The sequence below is a fragment of the Eleutherodactylus coqui genome, chromosome 2 (genome assembly GCF_035609145.1).
Source record: "Eleutherodactylus coqui strain aEleCoq1 chromosome 2, aEleCoq1.hap1, whole genome shotgun sequence".
NCBI lineage: Eukaryota > Metazoa > Chordata > Amphibia > Anura > Eleutherodactylidae > Eleutherodactylus > Eleutherodactylus coqui.
In genome coordinates this window covers 225,934,435-225,954,661 of record NC_089838.1, presented here as the reverse complement: position 1 = coordinate 225,954,661, position 20,227 = coordinate 225,934,435, and the positions used below count along the sequence as shown (strand labels likewise).

The window sequence follows — 20,227 nt, the reverse complement described above, 5'->3', positions numbered from 1 at the left end:
ATTTCAATAGACTTTATGATTTAATTGTTTTTAGTGGAAAAAATGTTGGCATTTATTGGTAATTGTATGAATTATTTTGTAGTCATGTGATAAACTTTACATCTAAATTTTTCATTACAACAGAGAGTGCAGCAACGACTTCTGTCACAACCAGCGCTGTCACAGGTTAAACTTTTTGATGAAGATGATGAGGAAAGTTTAAGGTACTTTTATTTTTCGTAAAGAAAATGTTCCGATATTTTTTTAAGCAAATCGCTTCTCTGTGTCCCTTTCTACTCAAGATACACACCTCTTCTTTTAGAATGTCTTAAGACAGGACATTCTAAAAAAAACCAAACATTTCAGCTTTGTGATTAGTAGGCCTATCACAGAAGGGCATAGGGCCTCTATTATACCTCTGGACTGAATCTGGAAGCAAACGGAGGTTCGGCATATTCCTTACATACTCCATACAAGGCTATTCTATTTTTGAAGCCTCATCTGTAATATCAAGTAAAGGCTTGGTATTATTCGATTGGTTGACTCTATGCAGAATTTACCAAACATTAACAAGCTTTGCCTTTTACTGCTTGTCTATGTGAAACCTAAAACGGAGGCTTCAATAGCAGTGAATAGATTGGTAAAAGGGTTTTCCAGGCAAAAATACTATTGATGACCTATCCTCAAGATGGGTCATCAATAGTTAATTAGACAAGGTCCGCCGCTTGAGATCCCCGCCGATAACCTGAGAGGGCACCTGCTATCAGTGCTGCTACACACTGGTCAGAGTGGAAGCTGCTGCGCCAACCCCCATGTAGTGGCCGCGCTTGTAATTGCAGGCACAGCTTTCGCTGAAATTAGTGGTAGCTGTGCCTGCAATTACAACCACCGGGCACTACACAGGAGTCGGAGCAGAAGCTTCCTCTTCAACTGCTGTGCATTGTGGCACTGACTGTGAGCGCCTGATCAGCTAATCGGCGGGATCCCAAGCGGCAGATACCAGCTGATCAACTGTAGATGATCTATCATGAGAATAATAGTATTTTTGCCTGGCAAACCCCTTTTAAAGAAAAATTATGCTTTTTAATTATTCATTATAAAATCTGGCACAAATGGTCAATAATCGTTTGGCTGTCAAACAAAAAATACATATTTCCATGCCATTGCTATCACTCTTCTGATTGCTCTCAATATGTTGATAAGATACAAAAATACTGTTGAGAGACTTTTATAACTCGGGCTGTCTTTGATGCTTGTATCTTCTATATGGTTGTCTTAATACATTTTCTTTATAAATATTGCCTTTTCTAGAAAACTACTCTCCCCAGAAGTACCAAACTTAACTCTCTCCCATGGCAAGGTACAGTAATTAGACTGTATAGGCATTGAAGTTCTAACAAAGTATCTTGAATACCCAGGGGAAATATTTTGATAAAAAGTGGTGTTATTAACATTCCGAAACAACAAGTCTGTTTTGATAAATTTGCCCTATGTATGTATTTATTAAGTATGTATGTAACTGTTAAGAAACACTTAGGCCACTCCCACACAAGCATTTGTAAAAATGCTGCCTTTTTTAATGCAGCATTTTACAGCATCGAAAGCAGCGTTTTTGAGCGTTTGCCTGCATTTTTACTGCATATTTTGTGGACAAACAACGCAGGCAAAGCAAGCTGATGATATTGCAATTTTTTCCTCCCTCCCATTGGCGTAGTAAGCAGCATTGAAAACTCTGTATACTGTTTTTAACTCGCCCCATTCACTTCAATGGGCGACAAAGGGCATCAAAAATGCGCTGCAATGCCCGAAATAGAACACACAGCATTCGTTTTAGCCTGTGTTATAAACGCTGTGCTAAAACGTTTTAGTGGACGTTAAAAGCGCCCGCTAAAGGCTGTAAGTACCACCTGTGTGAGAGAGGCCTTAGAGTATGTTCATACTGCAGAATCCACGTGGATTTCACCTCTACAAACTGTAGCAGGAATCCGCAGCTGAGCTGCGTAAATATGATTGTGTAAATATTTGGTCACGGATCGGCACGCAGTCCGTGTCAAGAAGTGACAGATATAGGCACAAATTCCCATTGAATGTAAAGGGATGCAGATTTACTGCGGAATTTGATGCAGAATCGGCATGGATTCAATGTCAAATTGTACTTCCAAAATTCACTGTGTGAACATACCTTTACTGTCACTCTAATGTAGCTTAAACTTATCATAGTGGCAATAAAATATTTCCTTGCTATATTCTACCTTTGGTGTCATGTCTGTACTTCACTGCTTTAAAGGGAACCTGTCACCTCCCAACAGCACCATAAACTAAGTTATGGTTCTGTTCAGTGACATGATAGGAAGCTGGGTGATGTATTTTTTTATATTCACCTGCTCTCCCAATCCCACACTGGTCATAACAGTTGTTTCAATTTATCTCACAACCCCAATTACAGAAATAAGACAGGATTGTTCCAGACTGATGCTTTAGAAAAACAATTACAAGACTTTAAATTCATATTAAAATTCACAGACTTTAGGAAAAAAATCTTTAACTTGTACTTTAAATAAAGGTATTATTTTTGCAGACCAATGGTAAAACAGACACAAAACCTTCAGCAAGGAACAGGCCACATACTGCAACCAGTGCAAAGAAACAAATGGCAAGGTAATTCTAAAGATCTATTGACACAGTAAGAATTCTATTGTGGCTTTATTCTTTGAGATCTAGAATGTATTTTTTTTAATTCCGTACAGCAGAATACTCATATATTGTCTCCCATAATATGCATGTAGAGTTTTATTAACTGCATGTTATTTTAGGTATTCTCTTTTATTTTCAGGCCTCGACCAAAAACGGCCGACGCATGTGCTGCCAATGATGTTGCCATTCCAACAGATATTGCAGACTTCTCTCTTGCAAAAACCATTAATAAGATTGAAAGCAAACTGGAGGCGGGTGAACTGCCTGAAAACACTGAAGATGATCTAATTCCAGGAATAAATATTGAAGTTGGTGCAGGTATTTTGGTATTAATCATGATGCATCTCTGTTTAAATCTTATTAAAACTTTCCCTAGTGATGTATGTTATTCTGTTCTCCAGACGAAGGTATGCTTCTTCTATTGAAAGGATGATCTGTCATCAAATAAACCCCCTTTTGATCTACCATAATGCCTAGCAGCTGAAGAGACACATATTGCAAAATAACTTTAATCCATAAACTCACTTTCACTCACGAACACCAAGCAGATGTTACCCTTGGACTGATTTGAACCTTGAACTCCGGTACGGTAAGGCAGCAGTGCTAACAAGTGAGCCACTACACTTCTTTCTTCTCCCTTCTCCAGAGGAGAAGAAGATGGAGAAGAAAAAGAATAAGTACAACAAGCACCTACAAACTCCATGCAGATGTTGTCCATAATCAGCCACGAGCCTAGAACCCAGTGCTACAGGGTAACAGTGTAGCCACTAAGCCAGCAAGTTGCTTCCTTCATCATTCTCATGCTTCTTCTTTGGAGGAGGAGAAAAAAAAGACAGTAAAGATCTTCATTTTTCTTTTTTTCCTTTTCCTTCTTCTACTTCTCCATCTTCTTATTTCCCCCACGCCCCCTCTTCATCTCCTTCTTATATGACTTCTACTCTTTATTTTCCTTCACTTCCTTCTTCTCTGGAGGAGGAGGATGAAGAAGGAGGTGAAGGAACAACAAGCTTGGTGGCTCAGTCATTAGCACTGTTGCCTGGGGTCCAAGTTCAAATCTATCTAAGGACAACGTCTGCATGAACTTCTCTCCCTGAGTTTCTCTGTCTACTCCTCCTTCAGAAAAGGCAGACTAAGCATTGAGCTTAGTTGTTAGTCTTGCAGCACTGGAGTTCTATGTCAAATCTGACCAAGGACAATATCTGGTTGGGGGGTTTATTTTCTTGTTTTTTTTTTCTTGTTGTTTTCCTGGGACAAAACAGACAAGTGTGGTGGCTCAATTGTTAGTGCTGCTGTTTTACGGTACTGAGGTTCTAGGTTAAAATCTGATCGGGGTTTTTATGTTCTATAAGTGTTTTCCCAGGACGTCTCCACGACAGCACCACCTGAGATCGCCTCCTCCTGATAGGACAGGAACACACCGAGAGGTTAAAATCCCCCCCTCCTCAGTGTTTTCCTGTCCTGCCAGGAGGCAGGATCACCGAGAGGGGCTGGTGGAGACGCCAGCCCGAAGAACGTACCAGCAGATCGGAGGGCAGTGGTCCAGCCTGTCCTCCCTTCTTGCAGAGCGGCTCCCGGGACGCCACATGGGGTGGTTTCCCCGGGCCAGGTTCCTCCCGCGGCGGCCCATGGGGGGTTCAATGCGGGGCTCCAGCTCTCCTCTGCACCGGCTTAGGAACATGCGCAGCGCTTCCGGCTTCCCCTTAACGAGCAGTGGGGGGGGGCACCGCGTCATGTGACGAGCGCGACGACGTCACCGCGCAGGGCTCGGAGGGGGCGGGGCTAAAAATTAAAGGCGCCAAAATTTAAAAAAAAAAGGAGGATTTAAAAAGGAACCTGAGAGAAGATGGCGCTGAGCGAAGAAGCCATTCAGTGAGTATTGGCTTACTGCCCCAGGAGTGTCTGCAGCACCAGTGACAAAGCAATGAGTGCTCCAGCACCAGAGGTCGCGGAATGTTCAACCGCGGCGGCAACCGTAAGTAGCCAGTGGGGCAAAACAAGGCATGCATATTCGTATATGTTACTAATGAATGTTGCATCCTTACACGCAAAATTTTGTTTATCTGCCAGGGGGATAAAAGAGATGCCCCTCCCAGAGCCAAAGCTAAAAAGTGCGCAGAATGCGTCGCAAGACTACCGGCTTCGCATGTGAGACCATTATGCAAAACATGCATAGCCAAGCTGGTCAAGGAGGAATCGGGCGGATTCCTCGAGGACGTCAGGAAGCTCGTCCGAGAGGAAGTGCGGTCAGCACTGACTACTCCTAAAACGCCACCCAAGGGGGCATCGGGGGCAAAACGCCGAAGGAAGGCGCATAGCCCAGAGGAGCACTCAGACTCTGAGGAGAGTTCGGGACTGGAACCAGAAGAGCTGGTGCTCGAGGAGTCCTCAGAGGAAGAGGAATACCAAAAATACCTCTTCCATAGAGAAGACCTAACGGAACTGATCAAATCCGTTAGAGCCACACTAAAAATGGAAGAACCCAGGGGACCCCGTTCAATGCAGGACGAGGTCTTTGGGGGGTTAGGAGAGAGGAGGAAGCATACATTCCCGGTCCACAGCAACATAGCCAAATTAATACTCAAGGAGTGGAAGAAACCCGACACGGGCTCCTTCTCTTCTAAGGGGTTTAAGAGGCACTACCCGTTTGAGGAGGGGGTATGTGCGAATTGGGAGGAAGTACCCAAGGTGGACGTCCCAGTGGCTAAGGTGGCTAGGAGGACAACATTGCCCTTTGAAGACGCCACACAGCTTAGAGACCCAATGGATCGGAAGGCGGAGGGCCTATTAAGAAGATCCTGGGAGGCAGCTGCCAGTACGCTCAGGCCAGGGGTGGCAGCCACGTGTGTCGCCAGAACCCTGGGAATGTGGCTAGAGCAATTGGAGCTGCATATCTCGAGCAAAACACCGAGGGAACAAATTATAGATTCCCTCCCTATGCTAAAAATGGCCACCAACTTCCTGGCAGACGCAGCAGCGGAGTTGGTGAAGCTTTCGGCAAAAGCAACGGCCCTAACCAACTCGGCCAGAAGAGTCCTGTGGTTGAAGTCATGGTCGGGTGACCTAACATCAAAAAATAAACTGCTCACTCCCCTTTCACGGCCAGTTCCTCTTTGGTCCGGATCTGGATAAAATCCCAGAAAAAGCGTCAGACAAGAAGGGATTCCCGGAAGAAAAACAGCGTAAAGGGAGGACCTTCTTCCGGGCCCCAGCACAACAGCCGGAACCATATAGAGGCAAAGGCAAGACTGGCCGCTGAAGTTACCCCAAGGGAGGCAGAGGGAGGAGCTTCCTCTTCAACCCACACCAGGGGGAGCCAGCCAAGCAGAAGCCCTGACGCCATCCCAGTGGGGGCGAGGCTGCAGAGCTTCGCGGATCGGTGGGCCTCGATTTGCATGAGCCCGTGGATCCCGGAGATCCTGCAGCAGGGATACCGAATCGAACTGGTATCCCTCCCCAGGAGAAGATACATTACCACGCGAGGTCCAGTACAATAACTGCACCCACTCCAGCAGGCGGTACAGGACCTACAACGTCTAAGAGCAGTGTCCCTCGTGCCACAGGAAGAGGAGACCTGGGGGCATTACTCCGGTCTCTTCCTAATAAAAAAAACCCGGTGGAGGTTCACGCATGATAATAAATCTAAAACCCCTGAACGTCTTCGTCAAGTATCGAAAGTTCAGGATGGAATCCATCACATCAGCAGTAAGGTTGATCCACAAGGGTGCCTACATGGCATCGATCAACCTGAAAGACGCCTATTTTCATGTACCTATCCACAGGGATTCAAGGAAGTACCTAAGGTTCGCGCTGGAGATGGGCAAGAAGACAAGACATCTCCAATTCAGATGCCTGCCCTTTGGAATCTCCTCAGCACCCCGCATCTTCACGAAAATCATGGCGGAGGTTGCAGCATACCTAAGGCAGAGGTTGATTCTGATAGTCCCCTACCTGGACGACATACTAATTATAGCCGAGTCCAGGGAATGCCTAGCAGAAAACTTGGCAACAGTGCTCAACCTATTACAGTTCCTAGGTTGGATAATAAATTGGGAGAAGTCCAGCCTAAACCCCAGCACGGAGAAGGTGTTTTTAGGCATAACACTCGACCCAAGGCCCAATGCTCCTTTCTCCCCGAGTCAAAAGGGCAGAAAATCCGACACATGGTGGAATCCTTCATGCGGAGACAGTCATGCACAATCCGGGAGGCTATGTCCCTCCTGGGAAGTCTAACGTCATGCATCCCGGGGGTAGCATGGGCACAGGCACATACCAGACCTCTGCAAGCAGCAGTCCTCTCAGCATGGGACGGCAGGCAATCCTCGCTAGAAAGCAAAATGCAAATCAGGAATGCGGTAAAAATATCCTTGCGATGGTGGACGTCCCTGAGAAACCTAGGAAAAGGAGTCCACTGGATACTGAACCCGGCGGTGCAGGTCACGACAGACGCAAGTTCCTGGGGGTGGGGGGCGCACGTCGGAGACCAGCTCCTACAGGGCCCATGGCCACTGGAGACGAAGCACCAATCCTCGAACTACAGGGAGCTACAAGCGATCTGGAAGGCCCTACAGCACCTGGGGGACACGGTAAAAAAAACCAACACATACGAGTACTATTGGACAATACCACGGCAGTGGCCCATATCCGACACCAGGGAGTTTTTCAAAGTCCTTGCAGATATTATCCTTGGTGGGATTTGAACCTAGGACCCCAGTACTGAAAGGCAACCATGCTAACGGCTTAGACACACACACGTTAATGAAGCCGCTTTTCATTCCCGTTTCAATGGGAGTCAGAATTGGTTGTCCCAATTCACAATTATATTTTGAGATTTGGTCCGGGCACTCCTGACCCGAATATTTCAGTAATTGCTCAGCACTACTTAAAGGGGTTGTCCCGCGCCGAAAAGGGTTTTTTGTTTTTTTTCAACCCCCCCCCCGTTCGGCGCGAGACAACCCCGATGCAGGGGTTAAAAAAGAACACCGCACAGCGCTTACCTGAATCCCCGTGCTCCGGTGACTTCTTACTTACCTGCTGAAGATGGCCGCCGGCATCTTCTCCCTCGGTGGACCGCAGGGCTTCTGTGCGGTCCATTGCCGATTCCAGCCTCCTGATTGGCTGGAATCGGCACGTGACGGGGCGGAGCTACACGGAGCCCCATTGAGAAACGAAGAAGACCCGGACTGCGCAAGCGCGTCTAATTTGGCCATTAGACGGCGAAAATTAGACGGCAACCATGGAGACGAGGACGCCAGCAACGGAACAGGTAAGTGAATAACTTTTGATAACTTCTGTATGGCTCATAATTAATGCACAATGTACATTACAAAGTGCATTAATATGGCCATACAGAAGTGTATAGACCCACTTGCTTTCGCGGGACAACCCCTTTAATAATCACTCTCTAAAAGTGTGAAGTTTTTTGACAGCATTGAAAATCCCATGTGGCTAGGAATTGTTAGATTGTGAGTAATGTATTTGCTTCATCCAAAGGATGTCTGACACCTGCACTACTTCTTTGCTCCCTTGATATTGAGCTGCAGTGTCCGCACTGGGTATGAGCCAGTGAGATGAGACCATGGGACCTCAGACCTTAGAGCTGGCAATGTTGGCAAATGATGCACACAATGCTCCGCTTTTGTGTTGAAACACTGATCAAGGAAACATTTTATTTAAAGCGTTAGTAATAACCCAAAGTTTTCAATGGTCTGCTTTGTGCCAGAAAGTAATACCGGGTCATGCAATTCTGTCATATCTAATTCTGGCTTGGGTCTGACTGTCCTATTGGTTGCTGACACTCATCTTTTTTTTTTTCTACAGCAGCTCTGCATGCTTGTCACATTTATTCAAGTGTCATATATTCAACGCGTGGTACAGACTTCATGAGTTGCGAGGAGAACATAATAATCACACTTCCCCCTTTTGTTTTTTGTTAAAGCCCTTCATTGGGTTGCTGAATGTACTTACCAGGAATATGTTACTAAAGCTTCTTTTACACTTTGTTCTAATACTCCAGCGTTGGCTCTGTCCTGCTTTCCGTCATTTATGCGTAAAACTGCAGAGTGATGGAAACCAGGAAGAAACCATAGGGTTGAATATGTGGGACAGAGACTTCTTTGGTCTCTGTCTTAACATAAAAAAGTATTGTGTGATATCCGTTTTAATTTATTAATTTGGCTTTTGTGCAAATTTGTATTCTCCTACCTCTTTGTGTATAAAGATAAAACTGTAAGCTAGGAGCTTTTACACTGCTTTTTAATAGGACATACTGTACACTGCACGGTTTTGCTATAAGTACCTATTGCACATTTTCTGTATTTTGCAGAGGCTCAAATCAGATTTTTGAAAGCAAAGTTACGAGTAATGCAGGAAGAGCTGGACAGTATTACTCATGAGTGCAATAAGAAGGTAAAAGCTCAATTTTCATTAAGGAGCAACACTGAGGAATTTGATTGCACCTTAACCCCAAGCAATTATTTTTCCATGAAATGATGGCGGAGTAACTTTTTTTTTTTTTTTGCAATTAACAGGACGATGAAAACCGCACTCTTACATCTTCTCTAAAGGACCTCGAAGAGGAGCGTGTCAGGCTACAGAGAACGGCTAATATTCAGCAGACCCAGGCAGATAAATATAAAAGTTTATTTGAAGAAGCTAATAAGAAGAATGATGGCTCACAACATCAGCTCTCTGCATTAGAGAAGGTGGGTTGCATGTTCTTTAAAGAAAGGAGCTCGTACTCTTAAATATCGAATCTATTTTAATACTTTTATCACCTGTGCCATAGCAAGTGTTCTCATAGCAAGAATATCCAAAGAGTTGCCATGTTTAAGTCTAGTGCATTGTCTATGCAATTTCATCATCAATAGGACATCTCCATACTTTTAATTGTCATAGAATATAGCAATGCATAACACCCATGTTTTACTACACCCATTGTCAAAAAAGAATCAAGCACCTAGAAGACGTTGTCGGAATCGAAAAAACTTTGTGTGACTGGAACGTCTGTATAAGCGATTACAATATCGGAGCAAAAGAATAATTTATTGCAGAAGATTGAACACCTGCAGGCAGGCTCTAGCACCGTGTTAGGGCTCCCACACACTTGGGACTTTCTAATGTTAAAAACGCAACGCAATGCACCAAAAACGCAAGTGCGTTGCGTTTTTAACATTAGAAAGTCCCATTGAATATCACGTTAACGAAAAACACAAACGCAAGTGTGTGGGAGCCCTTAGGCCGCCTCTTGATGTGATATGTAGAAAAGGAGAGGGGTGGAGCAAACCCAATGGTTATCTGAGGCTTTGGTCCCAGATAAATGTCTAGAGACCAAATATGCCTTCGGAAGGGCTGTGAAGAATAAATGAGCCATGGAGGTGCTTCCATCCAGGAAACCCCACCAAAGGTGGGCACGGCAGATGTGTGAAGAGCTATAGAAAAAAAAAGACTGGTGGATTGGCACAACTCTCCAGAAAAGATGGTAGGATGTATTATCCAACTTCTCTTTTATTAAGTATATTAAAAAATAAGCATGGGATAAGTGTTTCGGGGAGAACCCTGTCTTCAGTCAAGCTGGGTGGGACATCACTTCTGGGACTTGGGGGTCTGGGACCCAAAAGTGCTGGTGGTACCAGTGATGGAAACGCATATCCTATGCTGTTTTTTAATATACTGAATAAAAGAGAAGTGTGATAATGCATCCTACCTTCCCACCATCTTTTCTGGAGAGTTGCACCTATCCACCAGCCTTTTCTTTCTATAGCTCTTCATACTCTAGATGTGATACCGGCAGGCATAGAGGCATACAGGTTTTGTATGGTATTCTGCGGCCTATTGGTCCACATTTGCTGTAACTGAGCCTCTAAATCGTAGGCTGTCGAAGTCCCCAGATGGTCCCATACATGATCTGTTGGCAATAAATTTGGTGACCGTGGTTGTTCATCAGTATCTTCCACATGTATTATTTGCTCCTCCATTTAGCAGTCTGGCTGTCTGCATCTTGAGGGATAAGTGGTGTATATGCCTGCCCTACTGTATCAGTATATCATGGAGTATATGGCCACTTTCTATGCCTTTTTTTTGTCTGCTTTAGATTTCCTTTTCTGTGATTTACTTTATTTTTATTTTTTGTAATTAACACATTTCTATAGTGTTTGTTATGCTAGTTAGTTAGTCAATATATGTTGTTAGTACTGATTAACTCATAGGAGCAGTGCAGAATGATGTAATGTTGCATGCAAACTATGATATCTGCCCTCTCAGCTCATATTTAAAGCCATTTGTTCTTTTCCTAGAAAGTAAATCCTCTTTAGCGGACATTAGAGCTTTACCTTGTGTCACAAGCTATGACATTAACCCTCTGAGATGTGGGGTATTATGTTAGATGATTTAGTAATTTATATAATGGCTGTGGATGTAAGCAGTTGCCTTTCAGAAGAGGGAGGTACAGACAAGCGACTCTTTTACCCTTGAATTAGCTGCATCTATTAGAAAGCTTTCTCGCTGGACACTAGAATATAGAAATCAACGCCTCAAAATATTTAATTCTGATTGATCGTATTGTGTAATGTTACAACAAAATTTATGGAAGACGTAAAGGTTTAAAGGAGCGCTAACTTTTCAGACCATTTATGTTTATCTGCTAACTTGTGTTAGTCTCATTATTTCTGTAATATACTTGCATGATAAATGTTGTTGCTTTGCCACTGTAAATCACGTTTGAAGTGGCTGCAACTTGGGGGTCTTGCTTCCACCTTCTCTGTAATCTACTCTGCCGTTATATTCAACAGTAACAAGGACACGGATATTTCCATAGCAACAGGGGGAGGAGCTATCTTCCTAGGCAGCTCCGCTGCACTTGCTGCAAGCTGACAAATCTGCAGACACTGTGATATATACAATATCTGCCTCTTCTGCTGTTACAGCGTGTGTGTGTGTGTGTGTGTGTGTGTGTGTGTGTGTGTACACATACACATTTATAGTGGGGTTTACTAACCAATTGGCCAGATTGTTTTTGAATGCCTGATTGTCCTGGGAAAGAAGAGGGGCAGGCATTCAGACACTACCTCCCTGCTGATTGGACCAGAGACAGTGCAATGCAGCATGGGATGTAAGAACAAGAAAGTGTACATCAGTGAGCTACTGGCAGAATGCTAGCCTTGCTACACAACCCTCCCTAAAAGTGGATTGCAAACAGCAGAACAAAAGAAAAAAGGGGAAGACCATCTGAAAATCAGAACTTGCAGACCTGAAACAGGGTGCAAACAGCAGCAAATGAGAGGTTACAGAGAGCCTGGTATATTTTAGAAAACTTGTTGAAAATTCTGCTACGCTTTAAAGGGAGTTTTCCAGGGAGAATACTACAGATGACTTCTCTTCAGGATAGGTTATGAATAGTTGATCAGCCGGAGTCTATCTCTCGGGACCCCGACCGATCAGCTGAGGGGGCGCATGCTGTCAGCACCACAAATACGCAGAGGTCTGAAGTAGTAGAAGTCTCTGCACCAACCTCTGTGTAGTGGCCGGCGCTTGTAACTGCAGGCACGACTTTCATTGAAAGCAGCGCGAGCTGTGCCTGCAGTTACAAGCGTTGGCCACCACAGAGGTTGGCATGGAGACTTCCACTGCTTCAGCTCTGACCTCTGTGTGCGCCTGCTGTCAGCACCGCAAATACAATCAGCTGAGCGACGGATCCCAGCCAGTCAACTCTTGATGACATCCTGAGGATAGGTCACCAGTAATACAAATTTTGTGACCTTTATCAGGGTAGTGAAAGTATTACCTATGAACATTTCTGTTTAACTAGTAGAAGCAGGCAATGTAGCATCTATCTATATATTGGTTTAACATTTAGTGAGCATTTTAAAAGGTTTATTTTAAATGGCCTTAAAAGGAATGGGCAAATATAAGCATCTGAGTGACTTTGACAAGCCCAAAAATAGGAATAACGACATCATCTTGGAAGAAATGAAAGATTTCAAAATTTAGGAACATTGGCCATATGAGGTCTATGCATGAGCCCCTGACTCTGAAGGAGTAAAGCATTGCCATGATGTGTCATACACTAGACAAGAGGCATGGGGATTAAGGTATCTCCCTCTGCCTTTTGAATAAACGTGGACACCATTCTAGAGAAGTTGGGGAAAGTGCATCGATCTGCTAATAGTTTTCTCATGAGCATAGCCAAGGTAAAGAGGTTCTTTCAACCTTCAAAACCACTTACTTGAGGGCAGGGAATGGCTTAAGAAAAATAGGATGACCATTACTCCCCCTTCCTCTGTGCCTCCAGTGTTCTGCCACCAATCCTGTCCCCTCTCTTCTTGTTCCTGCTGAATCAAGAAGTGATGACCTCATGTTCATCACTCACATGACTGCTGCATCTCAGCGATCATGTGCTGTTCATGCTTACATAACCACTAAGGACCGTGATTGGCTGTAGTGGTCATGTGAACAGTGAATGTGACATCCCTGCTTCCTGGACCGAAGCGGAGAGGTTTGGTTTGGCAATGCTTTAATGGAGGCACAGTGGAGAATTGAGTAATGGCTATTTTTTATTTCTTTTTTTACACCATTCCCTGCCTGGTTGCAAGTTTGCTTATTTTTTTAAATGGTCAGAAAACACTGTTAAATATATATATCTGCTATGTAATTTTAGGTTCTCTGAAAATGTGTATAGATATGTGTGTATATATAGGGGATGACATTATAATGAAAAGTAGATGATTCCAGGCTTCCTTACTGAGTACTATATACACATACTTACATTCACATTCCTGTCCTTGATGCAATGATGGTGTTTGACAATGGAGGACATATCAAAGAGAAAAGTGCTCACGTAACAGTGATGTCTTACTGATAAGAAGCAGGCCTGGAATCGTCTACTTTTCATTGTAATGTCATCCCCTATTTATTTTTTTTTCCTTTTTGTGCCAGCTGCTTGGGACAAAGGGTTAACCTTCATATTTCATTTCCAGAACTAATAGTGCTTGTACTATTGAAGAAGTTAAATATCACAATACAGATGAAGGTTAAAAGTAAAGCATTTCCTAAGGGATGGGGGGTGAGGAGCGATATGAGGTCATTTTCTATTTTCTTGCTTTTGAAATATTAGCTGAGGTAGGACCTTGGAAGAGACTCTGTAGGACTTGCTAATAAGGGATGATGTAATAATGTCCATGATGTTCTTGCAGTACCTCGAGAACATGCAGCGAATACAAATTGGTGAAAGTAATTTTAGTGGGGAGGCGGAAATTATCTGCATCTTTTAGAAATGCCCCTCCTCTTGATTTCGCTGTCAGCTTTTACTCTTTTACAATTTACTGGATACCCATTATTCATATAGCGCCAGCAAATCCGGACACATTCTTTAATGTCAAGCCCTAATGCTCAGGGGCGTACCTAAGGGCTCAGGGGCCCGGGTGCAAAAGTTCATCTCGGGGCCCCCCCTGGGCCTCCACCCCACACTCCCCCGTACCCATACCTAGATCGTGCTGCATACATGATCTGCCCCTTGGCGTAATCTTTCCAAACATGATGCATTTCCTGCACTACATGTAAATTTGTTTGTAGCCCCGCTGGTCACTCTCACACACACCGCTTTTTACCGCTATTAGTGCGGTGTCCTGAGCGCCGTACTAACCACAGTACAACACTCCCATAGATTTTAATGAGCTTACTCAAATCTGCGCTCGAACGCGGTGTCCCTAACGCTGTGATTTTCGAGAGCTGTCTGTTCTATTTTTGCATTTTCATGGTTTTTAACACATCTCATCACCCATCACAATGATGGGGTGCATTAAAAAGCGTTGTCAAACGCTGTACCATGTGTTCAAAAATGCTGCTTGAAATTCCAGTCAAAATGCCACGATTTCAAGCTGCGTTTTCTGAACACGTGTGAGAGCTGGCTTAGGGTGGTTCATGGTTTTGTTGTACTTTAAAACCACAATAAAGAAAAACACATAAAAAACCTGCATGCAGTATTTAAAGATCGCGTACGTTATTAAGGAGCTGCAGACACAATTACCAACTGTATGTGGTTTAGATGCGTTTTTTTATTGTGTGTAATGTGTGCAAATGAATACAGTAAATCCAGGGAGATGTATAACTTATACCAGTGATATCTAGAGAGATAGAGAGATATAGAGAGAGATAGATAGATGGAGAGATAGATATTGGATGGATGGACAGATAGATATTGGATGGATGGATAGATAGTAGATAGATATTGGATGGATAGATAGATATTCGATGGATGGATGGATAGATTATAGATAGATATCTATATTATATCTATCTATATTATATCTAGATAAGATTTAGATAGATATGATATAGATAGATATGATATAGATAGATATGATATAGATAGATATGATATAGATAGATATGATATAGATAGATATGATATAGATAGATAGATAGATAGGAGATAGATAGATAGATATGAGCTAGATAGATATGAGCTAGATAGATATGAGCTAGATAGATATGAGCTAGATAGATATGAGCTAGATAGATATGAGCTAGATAGATATGAGATAGATAGATATGAGATAGATAGATATGAGATAGATATGAGCTAGAAAGGTAGATATGGGATAGATAGATAGATAGATAGGAGATAGATAGATAAATGTGAGAGAGAGAGAGAGATAGATAGATAGATAGATAGGAGATAGATGGATAGATAAATGTGAGATAGATAGATAGATATGAGAGAGAGAGAGATAGATATGAGAGAGATTGAGATAGATAGATAGATAGATATGAGATAGATAGATAGATATGAGATAGATAGATAAAGAGATATGAGATAGATAGATAAAGAGATATGAGATAGATAAAGAGATATGAGATAGATAGAGAGAGAGATGAGATAGATAGATAGATAAAGAGATATGAGAGATAGATAGATAGATAGATATGAGATAGATAGAGAGAGATATGAGATAGAGAGAGAGAGATATGAGATAGATAGAGAGAGATATGAGATAGATAGAGAGAGATATGAGATAGATAGAGAGAGATATGAGATAGATAGAGAGAGATATGAGATAGATAGAGAGAGATATGAGAGAGATATAGAGAGATATGAGAGAGATATAGAGAGATATGAGAGAGATAGATAAGAGATAGGAGAGAGATAGATAAAGAGATATGAGATAGAGAGAGAGAGATATGAGATAGATAGATAAAGAGATATGAGAGATAGATAGATAGATAGATAGATAGATAAAGAGATATGAGATAGATAGATAGATAAAGAGATATGAGAGATAGATAGATATGAGATAGAGAGAGAGAGATATGAGATAGAGAGAGAGAGATATGAGATAGAGAGAGAGAGATATGAGATAGAGAGAGAGATATGAGATAGAGAGAGAGAGATATGAGATAGAGAGAGAGAGATATGAGATAGAGAGAGAGAGATATGAGAGAGATAGAGAGAGATTAGAGAGAGATAGGAGAGAGATAGGAGAGAGATAGGAGAGAGATAGAGAGAGATAGGAGAGAGATAGAGAGAGATAGGAGAGAGATATAGAGAGATATGAGAGAGATAGATAAGAGATAGGAGAGAGATAGATAAAGAGATATGAGATAGAGAGAGAGAGATATGAGATAGATAGATAAAGAGATATGAGAGATAGATAGATAGATAGATAAAGAGATATGAGATAGATAGATAGATAAAGAGATATGAGAGATAGATAGATATGAGATAGAGAGAGAGAGATATGAGATAGAGAGAGAGAGATATGAGATAGAGAGAGAGAGATATGAGATAGAGAGAGAGAGATATGAGATAGAGAGAGAGAGATATGAGATAGAGAGAGAGAGATATGAGATAGAGAGAGAGAGATATGAGATAGAGAGAGAGAGATATGAGATAGATAGAGAGAGATATGAGATAGAGAGAGAGAGATATGAGATAGAGAGAGAGAGATATGAGATAGAGAGAGAGAGATATGAGAGAGATAGAGAGAGATTAGAGAGAGATAGGAGAGAGATAGAGAGAGATAGGAGAGAGATAGAGAGAGATAGGAGAGAGATAGAGAGAGATAGGAGAGAGATAGATAAGAGATAGGAGAGAGATAGATAAGAGATAGGAGAGAGATAGATAAAGAGATATGAGATAGAGAGAGAGAGATATGAGAGAGAGAGATAAAGAGATATGAGAGATAGATAGATAGATATGAGATAGATAGAGAGAGATATGAGATAGAGAGAGAGAGATATGAGATAGATAGATAGATAAAGAGATATGAGAGATAGATAGATAGATAGATAGATATGAGATAGATAGAGAGAGATATGAGATAGAGAGAGATATGAGATAGATAGAGAGAGATAGATAGAGAGAGATAGGAGAGAGATAGATAGAGAGAGATAGGAGAGAGATAGATAAGAGAGAGATAGATAAGAGATAGGAGAGAGATAGATAAGAGATAGGAGAGAGATAGATAAGAGATAGGAGAGAGATAGATAAGAGATAGGAGAGAGATAGATAAGAGATAGGAGAGAGATAGATAAGAGAGAGATAGATAAGAGATAGGAGAGAGATAGATAAGAGATAGGAGAGAGATAGATAAGAGATAGGAGAGAGATAGATAAGAGATAGGAGAGAGATAGATAGGAGAGATAGATAGGAGAGAGATAGATAGGAGAGAGAGAGAGATAGGAGAGAGAGAGATAGGAGAGAGAGAGATAGGAGAGAGAGAGATAGGAGAGAGAGAGATAGGAGAGAGAGAGATAGGAGAGAGAGAGATAGGAGAGAGAGAGATAGGAGATAGATAGAGAGAGATATGAGATAGAGAGAGAGAGATATGAGATAGATAGAGAGAGATATGAGAGAGATAGAGAGAGATATGAGAGAGATAGAGAGAGATATGAGAGAGATATGAGAGAGATATGAGAGAGATAGAGAGAGATAGGAGAGAGATAGAGAGAGATAGGAGAGAGATAGAGAGAGATAGGAGAGAGATAGAGAGAGATAGGAGAGAGATAGAGAGAGATAGGAGAGAGATAGAGAGAGATAGGAGAGAGATAGATAAGAGATAGGAGAGAGATAGATAAAGAGATATGAGATAGAGAGAGAGAGATATGAGAGAGAGAGATAAAGAGATATGAGAGATAGATAGATAGATATGAGATAGATAGAGAGAGATATGAGATAGAGAGAGAGAGATATGAGATAGATAGATAGATAAAGAGATATGAGAGATAGATAGATAGATAGATATGAGATAGATAGAGAGAGATATGAGATAGAGAGAGATATGAGATAGATAGAGAGAGATAGATAGAGAGAGATAGGAGAGAGATAGATAAGAGAGAGATAGATAAGAGATAGGAGAGAGATAGATAAGAGATAGGAGAGAGATAGATAAGAGATAGGAGAGAGATAGATAAGAGATAGGAGAGAGATAGATAAGAGAGAGATAGATAAGAGATAGGAGAGAGATAGATAAGAGATAGGAGAGAGATAGATAAGAGATAGGAGAGAGATAGATAAGAGATAGGAGAGAGATAGATAAGAGATAGGAGAGAGATAGATAAGAGATAGGAGAGAGATAGATAAGAGATAGGAGAGAGATAGATAGGAGAGAGAGAGATAGGAGAGAGAGAGATAGGAGAGAGAGAGATAGGAGAGAGAGAGATAGGAGAGAGAGAGATAGGAGAGAGAGAGATAGGAGAGAGAGAGATAGGAGAGAGAGAGATAGGAGAGAGAGAGATAGGAGAGAGAGAGATAGGAGAGAGAGAGAGATAGGAGAGAGAGAGAGATAGGAGAGAGAGAGATAGGAGAGAGAGAGAGATAGGAGAGAGAGAGAGATAGGAGAGAGAGAGATAGGAGAGAGATAGATAGGAGAGAGATAGATAGGAGAGAGAGAGATAGGAGAGAGAGAGATAGGAGAGAGATAGATAGGAGAGAGAGAGATAGGAGAGAGAGAGATAGGAGAGAGAGAGATAGGAGAGAGAGAGATAGGAGAGAGAGAGATAGGAGAGAGATAGATAGGAGAGAGATAGATAGGAGAGAGATAGATAGGAGAGAGATAGATAGGAGAGAGAGAGATAGGAGAGAGAGAGATAGGAGAGAGAGAGATAGGAGAGAGAGAGATAGGAGAGAGATAGATAGGAGAGAGATAGATAGGAGAGAGATAGATAGGAGAGAGATAGATAGGAGAGAGATAGATAAATAGATAGGAGAGAGATAGATAAATAGATAGGAGAGAGATAGATAAATAGATAGGAGATTGATAGATAGATATGAGATGGATAGATATGAGCTGGATAGATACATAGATATGAGATAGATAGATAGAGGAGGGAGACAGACAGACAGATACACACACATATATACATTTACCCCAGGGCTCAGTCCACTTCTCCATGTGACAGTAGCAGCAGGAGAGGTAAACTCAGAGGCTTCCGTGCAACAGGAAGCAGGGGGCAGCACATGATCATTGTGTCCTGCCGTCCCATGTGACCTCCTCCCCTGCCGTCCCATGTGACCTCCTCCCCTGCCGTCCCATGTAACCTCCTCCCCTGCCGGCCCATGTGAGTACCTCCCTGCTTTTCCTCACAGGCTGGCCGTTCTCGCTGCTGCAGATAGAACGGCCAGCCATTAATGCACTGAATGTGCATGTGGGCATGGCGGAGGGTGGCCTCGGGGCCCCCTGAGCGCAGGGGCCAGGTCGCCATGGCGACCCCAGCACCCCCTGACGCTACGCCTATGCTAACGCTGTATGGGCATTTTCATAGGAAGCTAACTAATACTATGTTTTTTGGGTGTTTGAGGAAATTGGACTACTCAGAGCAAGTACACATTGGAATTTATACCTCAGGAACAACAGTAGGGGAAATATTACTTTCATATAAGTTTCTAATCAATATAAAAGATACTTACAGTAAATGCTATTAAAATTCTGCTATTGGGAATAACTACAAAGTCTGAGGATGAGGAGGGGAAGCAGCGAGGTGAGGCAGTTTAGACCTTCTGTAACCAAGTTTTTACCCATGACTCCCTAATGCTCTGCAGCACACATAAAAATGACAGCAACACCATGGAAGACATTTTACAGCAGTATAAATATGATTTAAGTAGTTTCCAGATACAGTAAATCACTTACTATTAGTTGCAGCCACATCTGTGTTATTCTCTCTGCCTTTGTCTCCCTCTGCAGCAGCTCCCCCTCTCCGCTCCATAGACTTAGATGGGCAGCATGAGACAACACCTCTGCCCACTTCTTGTAATCCATCTCCGTGTCTCAGTTATTACAATGGACTTTACATGACAACAGACAGTAGACCGCAAGTTACAAGGAAGTCCCCTAATGCTCAGCAGTTTACAGGAATTTGTCAACAAAAAAAGATAATTTTAGGAAAATAAAGACATTTCCACTTTTGATACTTATCACATTGACTAGCACATATGCATGTTTGTTGAAAAGTCAGTGGCTATTTAAGTTACCAAGTGAACATCAGTCTCTGCTTTTTATTCCCTACCACATGACAAGGCCAGAAATATCATTCAAGTCATAATATTAGTAGCAAAGAGCTA

At 42.4% G+C, this 20,227-nt stretch overlaps 1 protein-coding gene across 2 annotated transcripts in view; it reads left to right on the top strand.

The window, feature by feature from the left end:
• TEX9 (testis expressed 9) overlaps positions 1-20,227 on the top strand; it is a 42,265-nt gene that overhangs the window by 9,154 nt on the left and 12,884 nt on the right. For both annotated transcript variants that reach the window (XM_066589965.1, XM_066589964.1), the window contains exons 4-9: positions 124-203; positions 1,291-1,339; positions 2,558-2,637; positions 2,813-2,991; positions 8,996-9,078; positions 9,201-9,374. In XM_066589965.1, the coding sequence (XP_066446062.1) occupies positions 124-203; positions 1,291-1,339; positions 2,558-2,637; positions 2,813-2,991; positions 8,996-9,078; positions 9,201-9,374 (645 nt within the window). The remainder of the gene's footprint in view (positions 1-123; positions 204-1,290; positions 1,340-2,557; positions 2,638-2,812; positions 2,992-8,995; positions 9,079-9,200; positions 9,375-20,227) is intronic.